This window comes from Hippichthys cyanospilos, chromosome 18, assembly GCF_059441005.1.
Source record: "Hippichthys cyanospilos isolate Australia breed blue-spotted pipefish chromosome 18, RoL_Hcya_1.0, whole genome shotgun sequence".
In the NCBI taxonomy this organism is placed as follows: Eukaryota; Metazoa; Chordata; class Actinopteri; order Syngnathiformes; family Syngnathidae; genus Hippichthys; species Hippichthys cyanospilos.
In genome coordinates, this window is record NC_142386.1 from 6,922,645 (window position 1) to 6,946,313 (window position 23,669).

At 43.4% G+C, this 23,669-nt stretch overlaps 1 protein-coding gene across 2 annotated transcripts; it reads right to left on the reverse strand.

The window, feature by feature from the left end:
* phldb1a (pleckstrin homology-like domain, family B, member 1a) lies at positions 1 to 23,620 on the reverse strand. Of its 2 annotated transcripts, XM_088440404.1 has the most exons (25): positions 23,602 to 23,620; positions 20,826 to 20,927; positions 20,574 to 20,697; positions 19,468 to 19,638; positions 17,574 to 17,690; positions 15,919 to 16,841; positions 13,098 to 13,301; positions 12,899 to 13,030; positions 12,692 to 12,829; positions 10,582 to 10,710; positions 9,553 to 9,708; positions 9,145 to 9,255; positions 8,986 to 9,063; positions 8,790 to 8,885; positions 7,525 to 7,626; positions 7,269 to 7,421; positions 7,004 to 7,144; positions 6,536 to 6,649; positions 6,394 to 6,460; positions 6,147 to 6,291; positions 5,962 to 6,052; positions 4,666 to 4,812; positions 3,191 to 3,410; positions 1,648 to 1,733; positions 1 to 644 (listed from the first exon to the last, which is right to left on the reverse strand). In XM_088440404.1, exons 1-25 carry the CDS (start codon positions 23,602 to 23,604, stop codon positions 504 to 506), a joined length of 3,891 nt encoding a protein of 1,296 aa, XP_088296530.1. In that variant the 5' UTR covers positions 23,605 to 23,620; the 3' UTR covers positions 1 to 503. The 2 variants fall into 2 exon arrangements, with proteins under 2 accessions (XP_088296530.1, XP_088296531.1); XM_088440405.1 differs by lacking the exon at positions 10,582 to 10,710.
* Between the last annotated feature and the right edge of the window lie 49 nt (positions 23,621 to 23,669).

Genomic DNA, 23,669 nt, shown 5'->3' on the forward strand with positions numbered 1-23,669 from the left:
GGGAAGCACCATACTTTTATTTATTCTTTACATGTGTAGATTTACAATTATAAGACTTTAAAATGCCATCTGGATTTTTTTTTTACATGAGCGGAATACATACATTTTACGATATTACCTTCCTGATATCAAAGCTGCAGAACAAAGATGAAACAAATGACTTAGTATCAATGAATTAGAAAATACGACTTTTCCTTTACTTGCTAGTGTTTCAAAGGGGTTCAAAGTAACCCGAGTCGAGATAGAAATGTATATTTATATGCATATATAAAAAAGAAAAGCTTAAGAGTGGCAACACGGCAATCAAATTGTTTATCACAGATGTCTCGATAAGAGAGAAAGTGACGGGCGGGCGGAGAGAAGCGCTCCGACCGGCGAGGCTGATCCCCCCCATCAGAAGTCGGAAGCCCCCCGGCGGGCCATCCGCTGACATCCATTTGACCTTCCGCCTGGGCCGGTTTTGGTCTTTTTTCCCTCCTTCTGTCATCCTGCCGCAAGGTCCTTCAGCTCATGAATTGCGTGTAGCCCTCGGCTCCCGTTACTATGACGTCCATCCAAATGCGCATGGCCTCCGGGGACGGCGCCACCATGTAGTAAAGGCGGTCGTGAGTCTTCACACAGAAGGTCAGTGACGGGTTGGGGCTCTAGATGAGCACAGGGGGATATGCTTTGTTTCTCCTCTTTCGGGAAAGCAACATGCACCCTCTGTTACGTCCCATTACGCTGATGCGGGATCAATATGAAACCATGTTGGGTGATGACAATAATAAATCATAAAATTATGGTCAAATACCTTTTCCTTTTGGAGAAAAGCTGACACCCTGGACTAATGCTTACCTAATGTAAGCCAATTGAGCACTGTGGCGATAACCGTGACCATTGGACGGGTCTGTTTTCACACCTACAACACAGCTATTACCTTACATGAATCCTAACTGAAGAATGGAAGTCAATCTTTCATATGGCAGCACCCTTATTTACATAGACATAGAAAATAATATTGTTATAATAAGGCAAGTGAAAATGCTAACTATACTGGCCCGCTCGAGCTTTCCTTTTCCTATAATAAAATTAGATTAATATTTAACTGAATCATAATTATATTCTTTTAAACTCCTAATTCATCTCAGTATTGGCAAGGGATATTTTTTTCCTCCCCAGTCTTCATATAGTACTTTCCAAAAATCATCTTTATTCTTAATTTCTGCTTGAAAGGTTTGACTGACTTATCTGGTTGTTTTTTTTTTTTTTTTTTTTAATATTCCCTTCAGCGCAACCCCAGCCACTACTGTAGCTCCTATTCTATGCACCTTATAATCCCATCCTCCTTACACTGCAGAAAATATAGTATGTTAAATATTTGAACCTGAAGAAATGGAAACATTGTGCTGATTTTTTTTCCTAAATCATTAATGTGATTTAGAAAAACAAATGTTGTTGACAGTGATTGAAATCATGACATATGGCTGAGACCATCGAGTTATTTGAGCAATGTAGTGATAAATGCACACTCAATGTACAGCAGTTATTCGTTTGAATTTGCAGGTGTGTGCAACGGGCAGTAAGATGTAAAATGACGTTAAAATTCCCTTTATTTAACATTAATGTTAATGATTGGTTTAGAGGAGGTGAAGAAAGGGTAGTTACCTTGGTAGCAATGCGTAAGTGATCATAATAAACCTCTTCAATGGCCTGGAAGTAAATGAGTCCTTTCAGCTTGGTCTCGTGCTTGTCTGGAAGAGAAGAAAAACAAACTTGGAATACTGCTCCTATGTAGAAAAAAAAAAGTTGGACATGAAATTTTGTGGGAGGCCAGACAGGTAAGTGACAGAAACAAAGCAAGTGAAGTCGACAAAGGTTTTTTTTTTGTTTTCTTTCCCAAGGCAAGCATCCAAGCAGAGTCGGGGTAAAAGTTAATTACAGTTCTATTTGAAACTGTGCCTGGAGTCTTAAACCTCCCATTAATCTGACTGCTGTGGTTGAGTCAAACATGGCCGCTGTCAAAGCCAAAGATGCTCCAAGGATGAAGCTTCGCAGGCGGCTAGACGGCTTTTTGTCAACAAAAAGTCTTTTCGTTTTAAACTTCTTTTCAAATGAGCACAAAAATGCACAGACAAACATTCAACCTTTTGAAATTGCGCCATTTTTTTTTTTTTTTATCAGTGAGCCCAAAGTGCTTAGTAATGAGATAAATGTTTTTCAAACGCAAGTTTCATTTTATCAGTCACGAACAAGCCAGGAGCGAGCCTTCGCCCAAGAAAAACACTTCTCAGGAAAGCATTGCATCTTATTTCATCAGCATCACGGTCTTGGTCGGGAGCGAGCTGGGTGAAAGGGAACGTGGCCGCACGCGATCTCAATATGCTCACTCGCTAATCATCGGAAAGCAACGTGTCCAAATACCACCGCGGCTTCCTGTCGTCCTTTGAAATACGACCAGTTTGACGTCGTCATAAATGAAAGAAAAGTTCACTTTGTGCACTTTTAACTCATTCAATCTCAAAGACGGATTTTTACGTTTTTTTTTTAAGAGTCCTGACAATCAATCCCAGGTACTTATTTATATCTTTTTTGTTGGGTTTTTAGCGACCACAGTGAACAAATTAAGTATTAAAATCACCAATTACTTTTGATTCTAACATGTTAAAGTTATCCAATACTTTGTATCTTATTGTAATCCATTTCAATTGAATTCAATTCGATATAACTCCATTTATTCCCTCAGGGCAATTACGAAGCAGCAGCAACTCAGCTGCATCACATTCAAGAATAAAAGTGCTAAAAATAATTGCACACAACATACACAACAAAAGATTTACATAAAAAAAATGCTATCTGCTGAAATTAAAACGTCAAATTCTACTTTGTTGTAGTAATTAAAGTAATTGGCTACTACTACAATTACTGATGTAATTGATTTCTTTAGTACTCTTTACATAAAGCACTTGACTGTAATCGATTAATTTATTAGTTAAAGTACAGTAATTGATTATTTTAGATATTAAACAACCTTACTAAAGTACTTTAGTCATGCTTAATTTATCAGCCATTTTAGACACCCACCGTTAGCCAAACAAATAAAAAACACATCTATATTTATTTATTTATTCATCTCTGTAATTGAATATCTGTGTAGACTCTTCAAAAAAAAAAAAAAAAGAAACCAAAGAGGACGTATGGCGAGGCTTACCCACATAGTAGCAGAAATTCCTCTTGAGGCGGTCGAAAACGAACCAGCGTTTCTTCCACGATTTGATTTTGCCGCCCATCTTGACCAGATGACCCTTGCACATCTTCTCGGTGAGGATGACGAAGGGGCACGTGTCGATGCTGTGGCCGGACGACTCCACGTGCGCGCGCAAGTCAAACTCCTCCTTCAGGTTGGGCAGGTAGCGAGTCATGGGACGGGCCTGCGAGGAAAAATATTTCCCATCCGTTACCAGGAGGCCTTGGAGCATTGAGACAGTTGTTGTTGTTTTTTTTAAATGTTGCTGACGTCCAAAATGGGAGCGTTGCAAAATAAATTGGAAAAACTGATAAACTGGTCAAAGGTTCAAAGGATCTGTTCGTTTTTAATTCCACAGCTTTATTTAGTACAGTGGGCCCCCGGTTTACAAACCCCCTGTTTTACGTATTTTTCATCTTACGACGTGGACCGCGACGTTTTTTTGTCCCCCTCTTACGCAAAAAACTTTCGTCTTACGAACCTTCCAACAGTGTGTCCGATATGCTATTGGCCGGCGTCACGTCAATCACAGAAATGCCGATATGCTATTGGCCGAACTCATCTTGCTTGATGGCACGAGCTGGTCGGTGTGTTGTGAAGACTTTGCAAACTTTTATCTGTTAAACATTGCAAGTGGCGATAAAGGAAGAAGTAAGAGGATGATGACAATAGAAACGAAGCAGGAGATGATAAAAAAAATACGAAGGAGGCGCACGCAAAGTTAACCTTGCTAGTGAGTATGGCCGTAACCTCTCGACAATCGGTACAATTCTTAAGAACAAGGAAACCATTAAAGCAAGCAAGTGTTCTAAGGGCGTGACTTTCCTTGCCAGGGGACGGACCTCGGTCGACAACAAAATGGAGAGGCTTCTTCTATTATGGATTAAACAGAAGGAAATCGCCGGTGATATGTTCTTGTTTAAAAATAAGTTCTCGTTTTAAAAAGTTCTGGTTTAAACAAAAAAAGTCATTGTTTAAAAAAAGTTCAGTTTGAAAAAAGTTCTCGTATAAGAAAAAAAAAAATCTGCGGGTTGATCTCCGCTCCCCTCCGCCTCCACCCACCACCAGCTCAAGTCACGTCGCCCCAAAGGTAAATGTCATTTTTCCATTGTATATTTATGTTATTTAATTTAACTGTACACTAGATTATGTTACTAATTTTTAATATGTGTATAAAGTCGTGATGTTTTTACCTAAGGTTTTTGCACGCGTTGCACGCATTCACTGACTAACATAAGTTTGGATTGCCCGTCGAGTTACGAGCCAAGCCGCTGAACGAATTAAGGTCGTAACACGGGGGCCCACTGTATTGACATTTGGGATGAGCGCTAATGTTTTTGTCGTTGGAAGGATATGTTTCATTATAGAGAAGAAAACGCTTGTCTCCCATTTTGTTTTGCGCTTTCCCCTCCACGTTGGTTTGCGGGGTCCCCGCTGACCTGGGCAAAGCGCTTGTCCCTCATCTTGACCTCGAGCTCCACCAGCTTGCTCCGGTGGGCCGTCTCATCCAGGAGCCTCCTCTCGGCCTCCTCGCGCCTCTTGCGCTCCTCCTCCAGCAGATGCCGTCGAGTCTGCGCCTCCCTCTCCTGGCAGCGCCGAACACAAAAAGGAGAATATGTTCACGCCAGGCAAATCTTGCAAGACAAAGTCAACGGGAGCCTCGTGAGAGTTGAAATCCCCATCGCAGGTTTTGTCAAGTACATCCCTCAAGTCTGTGTGTAAAAGAAGACGCTTTGCTGATGCAAAATAATCCTTTGCTGCCTTGACAGACTTGCAGCCGAATGTACGTTGTGTCAACATGCGGAAACAATTCAAAGACGCAAAATCAAACTTACAGCAGCATTTCACCACCTCGTTCGTCTCAATAGTGAAGAGTTAAGACTTCCCAAATTGAACTTTCACTAGGCCGAAGATTCATTCGCGTAAGAATCAAGATTGCTATGATTCGGAATTGATATGAAACATCCCAAAATCGATTTTATAGCATCAGCTTCAGTGTTACTTTGCCGGGAGGGGCGACAACATTGCCGCGCGCGTCACGTTGATTTTGAAGTTGGCCTTCACAGCGATGCTTGCTTGCAACTAGCTTGACTTTATGCCGTCACCTTTACCAACATCAACATACCGCCATTAAAAAAAAAAAAAAAAAAAAAAAAAAATCATATTCAATCACTGTTTACTGATCCTGCTGTTATTGTACAATGTATAAAGCTGGTATAAATCAGAAAGAATGACAGGAGTGTAGTTTATTTGTAAATTTACATCATTGCAATGCATCAGTTTTGTCCAAACTACAGCACGGGGGCCATTTGCGGTCCGTCATCCCATTTTTCTGCGGCCCGTAATATATATCAAAAATGGTTTAAATAATGTCGGCTCGATTAGCACGCCCGGCCAACAGTTCAAAGACCCGAGTTCAAATCCAGCTGGCCCCGGCCATCCTTTGTGGAGTTTGCATGTTCTCCCCAAGCCTGCGTGGGTTCTCTCCGGGCACTCCGAATTCCTCCCACGCGCCAAAAAAAATGCATGTATCGGCCATACTAAATTATCCTTAGGTGTGATTGTTTCCGTGAATGGTTTTTCATCTGTGTGTGCCCTGCGATTGGCTGGGACTAATTTGGTGCTAATTTGTTGGCGCTTTTGAGCAGGGAAGGCCCTAGTACCTATTTAATACAAGTTTGTTTTGGTTCCGAATGTGAAGAACCATCTCTAATTGGTAATGTTTGACAGCTTACTCTGTGCTCTATCAGCCTGGCTTTCTCTTGCTGCGCCTCCTTCAACATCTTCTCCATCTCTTCTAACCTCTGTGTCTCCAATCCAGACGCACTAGACAAAAAAAAATTAACAACAACATAACGCATTGCGATGTAAGGGCCAAAGTCTTCACGAGCCCTGGGTGATGGGCCGGCAGGTCTCCCACCTCTCCGGGGTGCACGCCGAGTTGCTGGTGGAGATGCTGGTCTCCAGGCTGTCGGAGCTCTCCAGGCTTAACGTGTCGTACGCCTGGTTGCCGCTAGGGGCGCACTGATGATGCAGGATGGAGTGATGTACTGTGGGAGAAGGCTCTGTACAATGGCAAAGTTGGCACACAGCTGTCATAGAAGTAGAGCGTCCTCTGCTGAGAATGTCAAGTCATTGTCTTGACTATTCCAACACTAAGTGCATACCTTTATTCAACTTCTTCGAGTCCGCGTCCAATGGGTTTGACACCTCTTTCAGCATTAAGTGTAATCCCTAGCAGATGGAGAGGAGCATCACAACGTCAACGCCTGACACTCACGCCATCCCAGTGGAACACAACATTCTCACCTCGGTGGTTTTAGGCTGACGTGTGAGAGTGGAGTGAGGCGCAGTTGCAGCGCAGTTTACTGGGGGACATGATGTGGTATGACCGACTTCGCCGTCTGATTTGGACTTGAGCAACTGAAAGAATGGCCTGCTTTAGTCGCACTATGAAGGACACTATATATATATATATATATATATATATATATATATATATATATATATATATATATATATATATATATATATATATATATATATATATATATATATATATATATATATATATATATATATATATATATATATATATATATATATATATATATAGAGTGTGTGTGTGTGTGTGTGTGAGTGTAGTTTTTGCTCTTTAAACCCATACTTTATTACAGGACCGCTGATTCTGTGGTCTTGTTTTTTTGCCGCGAGTTTGCTTTTGGTTGACCGCGGCCAGCGGTTAGGCGCAAGAGAAGCAGCGCGTCATGAGTTTACCTGGCCATGCCTGCGTGCAGAAAAAGATTTTGCAGGTAGCGGCGGAGGGCATGATGGAGGCTCCCCCGCAGCCATGATGTCCTGGTACCAGCGCTCCAGGTTAACAGGAGGCATGGCGTTCCCGCTCAGCTCGGGCTGGCTCTGAAGTGACGAAAAGCAGAGCGGCCAAAAGAAAACCGGGCGGTCAAGCGGAGGTCTTGCCGGCGTCAACAAAGGCAAAAAGAGCGGCGCAGAGAAATCAACAATGAGCTTAACGCCAACAAACCTTTGCAGAGAGAAGAGAGGAGGGGCCACTGGAGTGGCACGAGAAGGTGGAATCGGAGGAGGTCAGTTGGAATATTGCGATAGACGAGGAAGGGGGCGGATCGAGGCCCCGCGGCCCCATAATGTGGCTCAACTGGCCCACCGTGATGTAGTCCTTCACGGGGACGCACGACAGCAAAGTAGGAGTAAGGGCAACAAGTAAAGGTGCGCCAGAGAGAGATAGCGGCCGGGTGGCAGAGATCAGGCAAGCTTTCTACCTCGCGTGGCGCAGCGACAGCGAGGGCAGCGGGGGAACAGGAGGGAGGGTGCACGCAAGCCTTTCCGTACATCTTATAAACATCAGACATCCTCAGGTACTCCTGTAGCCAATCAAGAAGCAGAGCTAAACCCCGGACGGCTGGCCGCTACATTAGGCACAGCTGCATCATCTCGCAGACCCCAATGCAAGAGCTTTATCAAACTTTTGGTTTATTTTAGTGAGGAAAAAAATAGCATTACGTATACCAAGATGAGTATAGAACACATTACTAAGGAAAAAAAAATGCTGAGACGTTTTTTTTCTTTGACTTGCACAGCTTCACAAAATATTCTTTGAAAAAAAAAGAAAAAGATTCAAGCTATTTATTTTTTACCGTAAATACCTGAAGTTGCGCAGCATCTGTGTTTCAAGAAGTTTATGATTGTGTGTATATGCCAAAAGACACAACTATAAACGAGTCAATGGAATAAATTTCCGTGTTTTCTAACCGCTGCACACAGGGTCCACACCTCGCCACTCCTAATTGAATCAGCTGGAGAATTTATAGACTTGTTAAGATTCTGTTTTAGTTATATTTCCGTGTGTGAACAAGGATGTAATCGGACGGTGGTTCAGTCTGCTCTCTTCTTTTATTGGAAATAATGTCATAACCAAGCACTTGCTGCTAACAGCCAACTGACATCGGCTCTCTTGCTTGTCCTCTTACGGTAATTATTGGATGTAAGAATATGGCCGTTATAAAAATGCACATCTGTGCGTCAAAACTCGGCTTATGTGGGTGGCAAATCAATCTTTCTTGAACGGTTTTGATTGAAGAAAAATCTGATTTCTAAGTTACGGTTCATAGGACGCACCCATACTTTTGACCTGCTTTTAAATTAGAAAAAAAAAGTGTCATAATTATGGAATTTCAGTCTTTTTTCCCCCCCTTAAATACATTGCCAAAATATTGTATCCAGACTCCAGAACAGACCTCAAAATCAGGTGACTCGGGTCCAAAAATAGGTGGGGCGTATCCCTACCGTACCTCTGCTAACATTCCATTCCCACATGATACCAACAGCTCTTGCATTGAATCCCATTTCAACGTGCAGCCATACCTAATGATGTGGCGCGTGCGCATGATAAGACATGCCGGCAATCAGAAAGCAAACACTTGGCGTCTACATTTCAAAAGAACATGCTCGGAGGTCACTTCATATCCTGCTCATTCTTTTCATGTTTTTTTTTGTTTTGTTTGTTTTTTTGGTCATTTGCTATTACCTCCTGTAGCCTAACAGGGTAGACTTCAGGGGAAGGGCCGAGAAAGGGACTATGCTCCTCATAAACAAGCTCGGGTTCGTCGATATGGAGAAAATCCTGTTCAAAAAGGATCTGGAGTTAAAACTTTTGTGTGTGTATAGGTGTGTGCGCGTGTGTGTGCCTCCTTCAAACAAACACGCCCTTTGCTCCATCGCACCTCTTTCATTTTGCTGTCGCTCTTGGGTAAATTCCTGCAGCGGTACTTGCTCTCCAGGGCGCAGAGTCGGTCCTGCTCCTACGAAGGAGCGAAGGGCAACATTGCAGAGTGCATATTGCGCAATGTGGTCAGCGCTTGCAGACGAGCTCGTTTGGGAACCTTGTGTAAAAGCTGGAGGGTGGCCGCCCTTTCTTTGGCCATCCTGTCACAGTCGCGGGTAGCTTGTAAGCCCAGTTGCTTCACCTGAGCATCCAGTGTAGCCATTTTCTCCTGGCGGCAGATTAAGTTCCATTAGTCGTTCAGTGCCATTGACGTCACAGACTACAAAGGCAGACTATAACATTTTTCTGTTTTTTGTGGGTGTAAATAAATGTAACCTACATATATATGGATAGAACTGATGCCAATGAGCAATTGAGTGGTTGAAGGAAAAAAAATGTTAATAAATAACTTTAAATAACGCTTTTAAAAGCATTTACAAAATTAGGGAAACGATGCAATGTGTGTGAACATAAGTTAAGCATCCTGTAATGTTTGTTTTTGTTTTGTTTTATTGGCATTTCTCACCTTTCTCTTGGCTACGCTGCAGTGATACTCGGTTTGCTGGTGAAGAAACTGCGAGCACTGGCTCTCCTTTTGTTCCTCCAGGCTGCTCTCCTCCTCAAGTTGGCAGAACTCCAGCTCCTCAAATTGCTTTGTGCTCGCTTCTAGAGCTTCAGCTTTCTAGCCACACACACACAATGTTGAATAGAATACATAACTATGAATTCTCAGCAAACCAGAAGCATCTAATCTCTGCCACAGTATAAAATTAGTCACCAATGAGAAGAAAAATGTTATTAATTCTGCACATCCTGCTACCGGACCGAGTGTCAGGCGTTTGTGTACCTCCACATGACATACAATAACATTTGGTAGTGAAAATATGAAATGATTAAAAGGGGATTGATGTAGTATAGTGCGTGCAGTTTTAGAGCAAATGTATTAAAAGGATTAATGATTACAGACAGATTTTCATCTCCAATTCGATAGAGGGACCCGGCGGAAGTAAAGCGCCTGGAGTAGCTAATGCAGAGCCTGCAGCGGCATACTTACAAAAGGCTTTGACTAGTCCAAAATTTAAAGAATGATAGGCAGAAAAAGAAGAAAACAGAGCACATTTATTATTATGAGATTATTTATTTCAGGGGTCAGCAACCCTCGGCTCGAGAGCGTCGTGCAGCTCTTGAGCGCCGCCCTAGCGGCTCCCTAGAGCCTTTTCAAAAATGGCCAAAATATGGGGAATGTATGTTTTGTTTTAATATGCTTTCCATATGTGACACAAACTCTACCGTTTTCAAATGCTGTAAAAATGTGTCAATGGAGTTTTGTGTTTTTACTTAGTTTGATCGCAGGCTAATCGAGTCACTTACAGAAGACTTCCATTTTTTGCATCTCCAGACATGTTAATTTTTTTGCCTCAATTATGGCTCTTTCAACATTTTGGGTTGCCGACCCCCGACCTACATCATACGGAGGGAGCGTCTACTGTATGTTACGTATATGCTCGTGGATAAGTGCCAGTTGGCAGCCTGTGGGCCGCGTGAGAACACTGACCCTGCCCAGCTGCTCCTCTAACTCTTCCCTTTGAGACAAGGGGCACTTAGCAAACTGCCTCTTCAGCTCATTGTACTCATTCCTCTGCGTTTCCAGGGCCTTCCGCTCAGCCGACACATTAGCTCTTCCCTAAAAACATATGGAAACACACACACACACACACACACACATACAAAGATTGTGTACAAACTAGAGATGGGCAGGATACATCTTTATCAGTAATTGTAGTTTCCCCTTTAGTTAGAGGAGCAATTTAGCCTAACAGGATTCACTTTTTGGATGCAACCAGCAGAGGGCACAAGAGATTAAGACCTTCAGTTTGCTGACTTATTTTTAACTCACTCACTGGTATTGACCAGTATATGATTCAATTTTTCAAAGGGGATTTCAAACGTGGAAACAACTTTATGCACAAAGTTGCCCATCGGGTTGGTATCGTTTTAGATTTGAGATCAGCACAGTTTGGGAGTGCTATTGGCAGCTGCATTTTGGGCATGTTACTTATTTCCTACCGTTGATTATAAAACAATGGAAAATCAATGGAAAATCAAACTACTTTTGCAGGTGAAAGCACAGACTCTTTCATTTCACACACTAAATATGGTGTCAAAATAATCATTTGAAAACAATAAATTGCGGGTCTAGAAAATGCTCTAAAATTTGAGCTTTTTTTTCAAGGGTTGATACGAATGAAGATTGTTAGTAGTCACAGAGGTTGATGTCTGATATTTGTAACAAATATACATTTTCAGTCAACGTGTGAATATTGCCATCAAAATAAAAACACTAACTCCAACTCTTAGCTTTATTTGAATGTAAATTGTTCTAAAATGTTGATTCATTCAATGCCAGGGACGTAATTTCACGTTTTTAAAGGGTCCAGACATTCAAACCCAGATACTTAAGTATCTATCTGGGATTGAATGTCTGGACTATTAAAAAAAGTGAAAATACATCCTTGGCAGGGAATTAGTTGTCTGGGATTTCATGTCTAGAATCTTAAAAACGTGAAAATACGTCCTTGGCATTGAATGAGTTCACAAAAAGTTGAGAATGCTCCAAAGGTCATTGACATGTCTTTAAAGGTTGAATGAAAGCTCCCTATAGTTTTCTACAGTAAATCTTTTCCAAAAGTTCCAAACAACAGACATTTACAATTTCACTTTGTCAGGGGACTGATGCCATATATTTAATTGCACTATGAAGACTGGACTACATGAAAGATTGTCCAAGACTGACATACAAGTGCCCATCCCTAGTCCAAACACATCGATCTGAAAAGACAATTAACAAAAAGGCAACTCAAATTCATGCAAGCAAGCATTGTTGGCCAAAGCAGTTAAAAGTTGTCATATTGTTAGAAGTTTAAAACGCTTCAGTAACATTGCTCACTGGATGCAAATTTAAAGCTTACTATGGTATGAATCAGCAGTTAAGAGTCACAGGGCCCATATCATGCAAATTCACTTTTTTGAAGCTTTTAACCAACCATGTTGCAATGTGAATTTTTTACCCTAAACAACCCCTATTTTCCTTCATTCCTTACTAATTTTGCCCCGCTCAAGCAGATAAAATTGGCTTGCGGGACGCAACATGGGCATAGCAGTTTGACGGTAGAAAATGTCCAAGTGACAAAAATGTGTGTTTGGAGGCACAATCAACATTTGTCGTACGTAATTCACCCGCGAGGGGAGCTTTTATGAGCAGTGGTTTCCTGAGGGGGCCCAATGGTAGGAGGAAAGGGTGTTGCTGGTGTTGTTGTTGTTTGTTGTTTCGTGGTCGGCTTTCGAATGAAATGATGAAGAAGGTGTGGCAGCTACACGGTGATGTGTAGGCGGGGTTTCAGTCAACAAGCCGTCAGTGCCACTTTCTGGTTAGAAATCCATCATTTTCTACGCATATGTGGAAAGTTGAAAATGTCATGATACAGGCCCTTTCATGAAATTCAGTTAGGCACGCGAGTCCTATTCCAAACATAATCTTTGCGATCAATTGCACAAGTGTTGAGTTTGTGAAAGTGTCCCGCTTAAATATGTTCCGCATTCACTCCCATGCAGACTTTTGAACGGTGTATGTTGGGCTTTGCGGCGTGGCGGCGGAGAGCGCAAACCTTGTCCTTGTCCCTCTGAGCGGCCTTGTTCAAGCGGCTGAGTTTGAGCTGCAGCTGAGCAATGAGCTCCCGCTCGGCCTCCACCCGCTCCTGCTCCGCCTCCTTTTCGGCCTGCAGCAGAGCCTGCTCCATCTCCGTCTGAGGGACGTGCAAGCGAGGGGTCACGGTCTGCGCCGGAAGCCAATGAAGTCAACAATGAGCTTTGACCTCTTGTTGGGTTTCCTTAAGCTGCTGCTCCAGCTCGCTGACTCTACGCCGGAGTTCATCCACCCTGGCCAACATCGTGCTCCTGTCCTCTTCCAGGTAGCCGTGCTCCCGACTGGCTGACGCATCCTCACACTGGCGGCAGACATGCGCGGACAGAGCTCAGCTCAAAGTTCCCTGCGAAGACCAGGTTTGAGCTGACCTCTTGATGGGTGCTCTCGGTGCTGCTGGACTCCTCGGCCTGCGCCTCCTCGTCGTTGTCCTTGCCCCCGTGCATATGGGTTCCGGCGCCTCTCCCTCCCCTTAGCAGTCCGCTCCTCAGCACCTCGGCCAGCTCGGCCGCGCCGTCCTCGTGGTTATAGCTGCCGGCGCACAGATTCAGGATGGTCTCCAGCCTCTGTCGCTCCTACAGAAAAGGGGGCCAAACGTCGTACAGTAGATCCGATTGCGCTCCAGAGACACCGTTCCGTTTTTTGCAGCTGTCGCAAAGCGGCTAGACGGCTGTAATGTGATCGCAGGAGGCCCTAAGACGCCCTATTTTGTCCAGCATGCTGTGTTACATTGGTACCGTACTTTATTTTTTATTGTGTAGCTTTCAACCGTTAATTACCGGATTTTCCACACTTTAGTGCGCACGAAAAGCCTTCAATTTTCTCAAAAGCTGACAGTGCGATATTTGATATTTATTTGAATCATAATTGTACTATTTCAAACACTTGATTCATCCTGCCACTGATTTCCACAAATCATGTTTTTCTTAATAATTCTCATCATTTCTGATTGAAAAGTTTGACTGACTTATCTGATTTTTTACATTCCTTCAGCACAGCTCCATCAGCAAAGAGTCTCTTCTTTCACCCGCATAACGCAAACCCATCCACTACTGTAGCTTCTATTCTATGCGTCTTATAATAAAAGCGGAAACAAAAACCCTAACCCAATTGACAATGAGGACAGTACAAAGCACGGGTAGTCTGATAGAGTTTTTAACCATATTTCCGTTTTTGTTACCCCCTGTGAAACTGGTGCTTCTCAATTAGTTTTTGTGATGCCCCCCCCCCAAGGAAAGAGAAAACATTTCAGCCCCCCACTACCACCAGCCGCGGTGCCTACGAATTATACCAATTGTACACCTAAAATTGATTTATGTTTAAACATTAACAAAACAGCAATATAAACAACTTTCAACAACTTCAACTGACTTTTTACAGGCTTTATAATTTATATAGGAGCAGATCACATAACTTGGTGCATGAAAAAAAAAAAAAAAGTCAAAGCTTGTTTAAACTACTAACAACCATGCAGCGGTCTAACAAATGTGCAAGATTGACATTTTTATATCCCAGGTTCGCCTTAAAGCGTTGAAGCGTGACAGTCGGATGACCCTCATCACTGAAAACAATTACAAACGTCCTCATCTACCAAAATAGAAGAATACAATATGTCATTATCATTCCTGTTGCACACAAATTAGAGTTCAGGCAAGAACTACTGCAGAGGGAAGCAAACAGCTACTTTTAGGCAACTGACTTTTAAGTGAGCTACGCTGTTTAAAATAAGCCCCGACTGAAAGCAAAATTAACAATTCAAAGTGCTGAGAACCTGTTTGATTATCAAGAGTGGCCGTAAACTCAAATCTTAAAGTGTGGCGAATTGAAATGTAAAATAAATAAGTCATGACAATGAAGGCCTCTTTGGATTCAGTCGCTTTTGCCTTCTTTTATAGATCGCCAGTCGGTTTGTAATGACCCAATACATTGTTGCAAGTTTAGGCTTCTTTGTTGAAATAATTCTAAAGTTAACTTTTCTATTCTGTCACTTTCTTGCTTGCGCTGACCTTTGCTTTATCAAGGGCTGAAGTGCAACATGCACATTCAGCCCAGATGTTTTGCACACTAAGAGGAAATCCCCTCTTTGTCCTCACTTTTTCAGTTCTGCTATACAATATATACCTTGCGTTTTCGTCTCTTAAAGCTGGTCACAATGTAATTAAATTATTTTAGTATATACCGTGTGTGTGTGTGTGTGTGTTAGTGTATGTGTGAGTCACCGTGCTGTGTATTGCGTAACTCAATAGAGGTGAGTAAACAAATGGATTTTCCTGATTTGATACTGGATCCTGAATTTGGTAGTAAAACTATTCATGCGTCCCAACAGAATGAAAATATTTCCTGCAAATTGTTCTTTCATTTTCTGCTGTTAAGGTTCCAATAAGCGCAGCATGGGGAAGGTTACTGCTTAAAAAATAAACATCCTTTGTTTACATTAACAGACAGTATTCCCAGTATGTAAAATGCAGTGAATCTAAAGGGAATGTTAACTATAGATCACAAGTAATGACATATGTCTAGCTGAAGAATTGGTCTCAAGATCAAGTCTGTAGTTTTTCCTCTCATTTTCCTATTTAGCTACTTGACTGTTCTACGTTTGATCCATAATCCTCATTAATATACAATTGCATCAATACGAAACCAGCAATGACTTGTAATGCCGTGGCTGACGTGTGTGAAGTACGGTCTTTGCGTGTCTGTATGCCATGTGAACTGTCCATTTCCACTGCATATTGCCGGTAAGTCTGATTTGTCACCAGAGGGCCGGGAGTTCCTGAAATAGCTCCGAGCCGCCCCCTGGCTCCCGTGCTGGCCTCAGATGTCAAAAGGCAGCTGGAGCGGAGGCTATAGTGGGTGTGGTTAGACGCATGACGCAGAGCCGACATGTCATCGACAGTCCATGGCAATTCGGTATGGCTCCTCGGTCAAACATAAGCTGATGTCAAAGTAGGAATGCCGCTTTGTGTTGCCAGCCGATACAGCGTTGAGTAATAAGCAGCCATGCCCACTCCGCTCGTCACCCCAACAAACGGCAATGCCACTCACAACTTGTGAAAACAACTGTTTTCTTTTCAAACTAAGAGCACGTTAATTGGAACAAGATTGAACTTATTACTACATTTTGTTATAGGGACTCCTATGCAAAAGGTAGGCTTTTATTTTCTTAACTTTTATACGACGCGCCTCACTTACCAGCTTCTCCATTTCCTGCTCACGCAGCCTTTCCTCTCTCTGCCGACGGTGGTACTCCAGCAGGTCGTCCTCGTTGTCGCTGACGGCAGATATGCTGTTCTTGCGCTCCCGGGAATACGCTCTGATAATCCCGGAGTCCTTGCCGGACGATCCAACGGTCTCGCAGGACGTCTTTCTTTGACCGCGGGGGCTCGCGGCAGGAGACGAGGCGGGCGAGGGGCCCGAGGCGAGGCCGCCGACCCGATGTCTGATCCCAGTTTCTGGTCCGGTCACGGGGGACGGATTGTGCGCGTACAACGCCCTCATGGCCTCGGCCTTGGACGGGACCGAGGGTTTGCGATGAGTCTTTGGGCTTTGCTGGACGGGTTTTGCGCTCAAAACCTGCGATCCTGCCGTCCCTCTGCGGGACATATGAGGACTCCGAGGAGGAAGGCCGGCCGATCCGGCGGGGTCAGGAATCCCAGGTGTTTCTCGCCTAGGACTTGGATGTCTCCTCTGGAGGGATGAAGCTATCAGTGGAGGGCTGGACGGTGAAGCGTTGTGACTTATACCCTGTCCGGACCCCCTGCTGGGCAACGTGGGGCTTGATGTGACCTCTGACCTGACATTCCTAAGAAGCTTTGGACTGTCTTGCCGCCCGTCGTTAGCACAACGTGAGGTCAGAGATCGGGACGTCCGCGGTTGAGGCACAGGCACGTTGGAGCGGGGAGGCACAAGTGGAGCGATTCCCTCCGAGCTCTCTTCGCTCGTGCGGGCGCCGCTACCGTTGAGCGCGCTGGGAGGGAGTGACGCTTTAACGCTTTTGGGTGAGGACGGCGTCTTCTGCGAGAGACTCCCATGAAAGTCCTTCACTAAGGTCCGGATCTTTGAGCTCCCGTTGCTGGAAAAAGATGGCTGGGTCCCATTCAGGATGCTGTGGGCGTCTGCGGGGGGGGGAGAAACACTTGTGCATTGGGATCGGTGTTAAATAAACAAGTAGGCAGGCGCAGAAAAACAGTTGTACTAACAAATGTAAGCAAACATAGGAGGAATGCACTGGGCTACGTTTGGCAGCCCCTACAAGGAAGAATAGGCCTGCTTTCAAATGTTATTGCACACAGACATTGTTTCTTTGTTGGCTGAGATAGTGACAAATGTCTAGGGGCCCGTGTTGCGTGCTAGGGATGTTATGGTGTTCACTTGTGTAATAATCCTTCAGGGATCTGGAGCTGCTAAATATAAAAGCTGCTGCCATGAAGTCAGGGCTTGGTCAGGAAAGAATGGGCCCAACGCTGGGTGGGGCGTGGTGATTTTGACGTTTCTTTATATTCACTGAGGTCAGCGGAGGAGGAAATAAGACGTGTCATATAATCCGAGCAAATTGTGCGTTTGTAGACCGCTCTGAAACAATAAGCGAATTGAACATCGGGGACGCACCTCCAGCGTGAAGGAGCAATTTAAATGAACCAGATCCCAAAGAATCTGGGCCACAGATAATTAGTTTTCGACAAGCTATTTTGGAATCAACTCACGGATGGTAACCAAAGGCTATTAAAAAAGTAAGACCGCATGAAGCAGAGATATGGACTTTTTGAATACTTCCTATTAGTAAATATATCCTCACAAATGAAAGATTATGTTCCTCCCCAAGAATGTACGTTTTTGCTACACTTTACCAGAATATTGTGTTTTTGACGCTTGGCTTCCTCCAGGTAACATGTTCTTCATCCTCAGGGCCTCTTCTGGATGGTTGAAGCGGAAAAACGTTGACTGGCCAAAACACAACATGCAGCCTGACAATAAAGGAAACCGTCATGTGGGTTACACAATATATCTTAAACGGACATTTAATACCACTTTAAACAGTCCTCACAATAGTAACATTGGATGCTTGTTTACACAGGACCGCGGCTACTTAGTATTTTTGCTATTCCGATATCCTGGCGTCTAATGTATGCTAGTGCTAATGCTAGCTGTAAAATATGATGTCAGTGTAATTTTGTTTTTTTTTGGCGCCCTTGATTGGCAACTGAATGTCATTTCAGAAAGACATGGTATTTTTCATGTCGGGACTCATGTCGGGAGTAGCAACAGTTTGTGACAGGCAGGCGTCACAATCGGCAATACAAAAATGAGTCAAGTGAAATGTTTGCTCAAACATGCTGCCAGGAACGACTTCAAAATAAAAGCGTTCCAAGGCAGTCATGACGATATGTTATTTGGTAAAGTAAGATTTATTTTGAAGATGGCCTTCTCACCACGTTTCTGACGTGTTTTACCGTCATGCAGAGCATTAACAGTTGTTGCTACTATTGGCTTGTACATATATTTTTATGACATGTACGCTATATATCGGGTGTCCGAGGCATGTGAAAATGCCTCAAGCATTTTTTTGGAACTGTGGTATGTGAATAACTCAAAGACTCGTTTTACCTCTTCATGTATACAACAACAAAAAAATTAACTAATTCAGTGCCAGGCACTTATTTCCGTGGTTTTAGGAGGATTACGTATTTAAGTATTAAATCAAAGTAAATTGAGGACAATAATTTCCACATACTTTCATATTAAATTCTTAAAAAATGTGAAAATACGCCCCTGGCATTGAATGAGTTATTGTAGCTTAAAGGAAAAAATAGCACCCATATAAGTGGAAAAAAAAAAAATAATTTTACGAACCATTGACAATATTAGAGACTGATGGAATGCATTGTTGATTGTTCAATTATTCTTTTTTCCTTACTTGTCGCCTGAAAAAAAACAAATCCTCCCTCAAAAGCGAATTTGGGAGACAGTTCTGGATCTCCTTTAAAGTACAAACATACAGTACTCATGGTTGTGATCTAACTTGAAGTAAGTTGGCAAACAAAACTGTTTAATATTAACTGCTAATATTGTTTTTATCTGTCATGCCAACGTTTTTAGTCATTAAAAAGTTGTAACTCACATGCAATAATCAGTGAGCGAATGATTCCTTGCTCAGCATTTCCGATGGTTTGTCTAATTCCCGAGGCGACGGTTTACATCTGACGGATATTCCACATAAGGAAGGCGTTAAATATCCACATGCCATTAATGAAACTTAGTTCCTGGTGTTCAAATTGAAAAAAACCCAAAAAGTATCGGATTCTTCTTGGATAAAAAAATATAGAAATATTTTGGGGGGTTGAGCAGCTGCTGCCTCTATACACATAGACTCATAGCCGCCTTTAAATGACATTCAGTGTAGCTGCTGGCTCAGATCCCAAGGAAAGGTTGAACAAAGTGGGCGGGACTGTGCTAATGCCCTTTTTACTGTAAGCATGCATGTTATTGTTAATGTTAAGTGCCCGGAGTGGGAAACACACAAAACTAACTGATTATGATGCGTTTTCACAAAACCAGGCTTATAAATGAAAATTGAGACATTGGTTTATTCGAATTCTACACTTAATTGGACATCTCTGTGGAAAATTCCTATTTCCGTCAATAACTCCAAAGCAATCTCCTCGACATTCGCGCGCTTTTGTAAAAACGCATCCCAATAACATCGAACAGTTTGTTGATCACTTTAGCAAGGCTTTCTTCTACCTTGTGAGAGACGATACGGTTTGGTGACGGGGAGTCCATCTACGGCGCATTGGTTCCCGCATGGGTACAAGGTGATGGTGCCCCCTAGGTTTTCAATGTAGCAATGCTGAGCTTTAATGCCGGGGCCCGTTAAAGAGATGTCCGAGCATCCGCTTCCCAACGTGGTTCTCCCTGCAGCAAAAAAAAACAATAACAACATTTTCCCAGCGGAGGTCCATGTGCCTTAGCGATGTATTCTTAAGCATGCTGACCGCTTTTTTTTTTTTTTTTTTTTTTGGGGGGGGGGGGGGGTCCTGGACACAGCTGAGTGCGGAGTGACAGGTGGTACGCTGCAAAGATATGCTCAGAATGGCAGTGTCTGATGTCATTCAATTGACTCAGCCTGCATTGGAAAGTTGGAGCTCTCGGAAGTGAGGCCATTTTCTGGAAAGACGCCGGCTTTGCTTCCTGGGTACTGTGCCGTCCACAGATATTTGGGCCAATGTGTATTTAGCGTGTGGGCCAAAAAAAGCTCACGCACACAATTGAAGCTCTTCTTCTGGGCACGAATAATTAGTGCTGGTACGACATTATGTCATGTTTTACTATTATACAACAGATAAATGTAGGTAGTTATGTATGAGATGTCACGCCAATAAGCAAAGCAACCTAAATGGTATTTCATTTATATGGCGATACAAAAGTGACAACGCATGTTATACAAGCGGTTTTCAAATGGAGTACGATTGCTCTTGGGGCTCCCGGAGGCACTTTAAAAGAGATGTGAGATTTCTGCATGTGTCAACGAATGCTGCAATTTTCTTTTCGAATTAAGAGCAAAGTAATTGGAACATGAATACACTTAATGCTGAATTGGGGTTATAGTGTTATCTTTGCAAATGTTGCATGTCAACGCCTTGTTAAGTTTTATCCGGACGCGCATTGTCATTCGTGATGCAAGACACGAGGGGAAAGGCAGAAAGAAAAGAGATGAAAAATATTTGTCAGAGGGTAGAACATTGAAAAAAGTCTCATAAACACCAGGTCTATACTATGGACACTCGCCATCACTACAAACATAACATTGTAGCAATCATTTGGGACACACACGGCGAATCCATCTTTACCTTCCTGTAGTGGCAGCAAGGTGATCGCCGTGCTCAAGCGGCCACTTCCCAAACTGACCAGGTGAGGGCGCTCCGCCTGGACTTTCAAGGACTTGCCAGTCTCAATCAGGTCTAAAGGAGTTCCCTGTCAAAGCCAGATGACTTGGAATGCTTTCGAAACAATATTGGAAGCGCATATGACCAAGTCAGAAGATTCCACATTCGGATGACTCAAATGGCAAGTCCCGCGGTGTCTTGGGGGAAAGGACCCACCTGCAGGACTTGGTGCGTCTCTCGGCCGCGTTCCACTTGAGCCCCGCCCCCGCGTTCCATGTCTGCTGGCCCGATGTCCGAATGATGTGACAGCCGCTGCTCCTGGAAAGAGAGGAGCGCAAATAAACGGGAGCGCTGGCAATCCTGCCACTACAGTTGTACTACAATGGGAACAGTGGCTTCCATAGAGAGCCTCATGCCCCACTTAGAAGCCCACGTGACACTGCCGGATTGTTGAGTAGAATGCCGGCACCGATTTACGCCTCACTCCAAGCAGTATTCTGATAATGAATTCAGATTTGCGGCCTATCTCTATATTGCAACCCCAGACTTGCTTTGCAGGTGCTTAACACATGAGGGTCACGTGACATTTTCTACCTTCAGCGAGATGAGGCACGTTGATACAAACTCTGTGGGCAGGCAGATGTTGAAGATTACGGCCAGCTGTCTGCGCATCTTGGTCACAACAACAAAAAAAAAAAGAGGAGAAACCACCGTGGGCGAGATCCAGACATGATTCCAACAAACAAATAGTCATCTCACTCCTAGTACAAACTGACACTTGTATCCTCCACACAAGAACTTTTTAGAACACGATCTATTGTATTCTCATTAACTCATTCAAACCCCAAGACACATTAACATTTTTTTTTCCAAAGAGTGCAGACATTCAATCCAATTTACTGACTTATACATTTATTTTTTAAGTACATATTTGGCCAAATAAGGGTCTAATGTGGCTGGTACTAAGAGGTAATTAGGCACTAAGGTAAACTATTACTTTAGATAATCATGTTTTAAAGTCATAAATTACTTTGAGAAATTAACCCAATTCCATCCCCAAGAAGTACAATTTAGACTTCTATTTTAACAGAGAATTTGAATAATTTAGTACTTAATGCCCCAAGGAACAGATTATTTTAATATGAAAATAATCATTGCTTAAAGTGGCAATTACTCTTGTGCACAACTGTACCTAAAGTCACGGATTATTTCAGTATTAAATCGCTAAAGTAATGGATTAATTAGGTACTTGACAACTAAGACTTGTTTGTAAGCGTCAAATCACTACTAAAGACAACATGCATGAATATAAAAGTTGAAAATAAAAGGCATAAAATCTTTTGTGAGTCTAAAAAAAAATTAAGTGTTTTCATGTTCCAATGCATTCGCTCTTAATTAGAAAATGTATCGTTCCCGTTAAGGCCGTAAAAAGCAATAAACTAGACTTGTTGATAGGCTCAGAACCGCTGTTAACATCTCATGTCACCTGAAGTGCCCTCTCATAGCCCCCTCGGGGGTATTTGCACCCCCATTTGAGAAGCCCTGCTTTATGTCACTGGAATCCTCTCGGAGAGCTCCAGAGACCTTAGCTGACCATATACTAGAAATAATAACATATGAGTACCCGCTTTTTTGCCAATGGAAACGATCAATGGCAAGTGCAACCTTGTTGAGGAGAGAAGGTGCTATGCGGGTTTGTGTGTGTGTGTGTGGCATAACATTTTAAACTGTCATGCAAGTGTAAAAATAAGCTCAGCTCTGATCTATGCATGTGGTATGTCAGGGATGAAAGCGGTTAGAACTCTGAAGTTTTGGTCGATTTATAGGTTCATAGAATGACCTCAGGGGTTTCGACTTTGGAGGTTCCAAGTATTTTCAGGAATGACAGTTTGCTTAGTATGAGCCATCTGCGCAGTAAAAAAAAAAAAAAGAAAAAAAATCAGGCTGATCGTGCACTTGCTCAAAACAAACCAAAGAAGAATGTTTTACATTTGTATACTTGCATCCAATGTGAATGGCATCCGTCGAACTTTACCGCAAGGCACTTCACATCAAAAGGAAAGCATTGAAACAAGACGCCAGGGAGCTGAAATTTCACCCAGATGGTGACAACATGTCATATTTGAACATGTCACAACCACTGAGTTATCACAGAACAAGGGGCGTGCTATATCTTCGCTAAAATACTACCAGAACGACGGGAACGAAAATGACCCCAAAACGGTCAAAATAATGCACGTGGGTTAATGCAAGACATTTTGCAGCAATGAACACGAGCTTCATGGCTCAACATCACACGACTCATGCATTAAACCAAACGCTGGAGCCCTTCGTCGCTACATTCTGACATCGGCGACTGACAGAAACGCACAAAAAAAGGCCTTAAAGCATCCGCAGCTGCAGCTCATCCAAGTTTAGCCCAGCCCGGCTGAAACAACAGGGCGTTGTGTCCGCAGGCATCTGATGTCACCCCAGATGAGAATGCCGGGCAAAAGGGCTTGAAATGACAATAGCGGGCAGTGTTTTACAAGTCTGAGTGGAGCCAGTGACACAGAGAGCAGAGCGCGCTCTGACACCGGAGCCCCCCGCGCCTCTCCTGCCAGCCCCCGCCGGCCGGCCGCCCGCGCTCCCGGCCGGGGCGGCCGGGTCTTGCCCGTGTGACTCACACACACATATTCGCGAGTCTGGCTCCTTTCAGCAAACACACCCAAAGCCAGAGAGGAGTTTGAACGGCGCGCAGATGCCAGGCCTTCCAGGGTAACTTGTCATTATCGAGCCGCTTATGTCCTTCCGAGCGGCCATGGCCTTCTGAAAATAGACGCAGCTAGCCGCACAGTCTGGGCTGCGACTTTTAAAGAGAAATCACATCTGCTTAGGGAGGCACAACAAGGAAGAAAGACGAGTATATGCTTTGAACTATAATGAGGATAACGCAGTACAGTAGCTAAACATTCTACACGCATTTATTTACGGATGCGCATGCAGCACATACCATCTTTCTTCGCTCACAGATTCCCCCCGAAAGTTCTAAGTTTCCATAGATCCGTGTGTGGCCCGCAA

What these genes read in the sequence shown, in the direction of transcription:
- phldb1a (XM_088440404.1), bottom strand. An exon ending in TAGAGGAGCAGCTGGGCAGG is followed by an intron (nt 9,709 to 10,581) that starts GTCAGTGTTCTC and finishes GTGTGTGGCTAG; the next exon opens with AAAGCTGAAGCTCTAGAAGC. An exon ending in TCGGCGTGCACCCCGGAGAG is followed by an intron (nt 6,053 to 6,146) that starts GTGGGAGACCTG and finishes TTTTTTGTCTAG; the next exon opens with TGCGTCTGGATTGGAGACAC.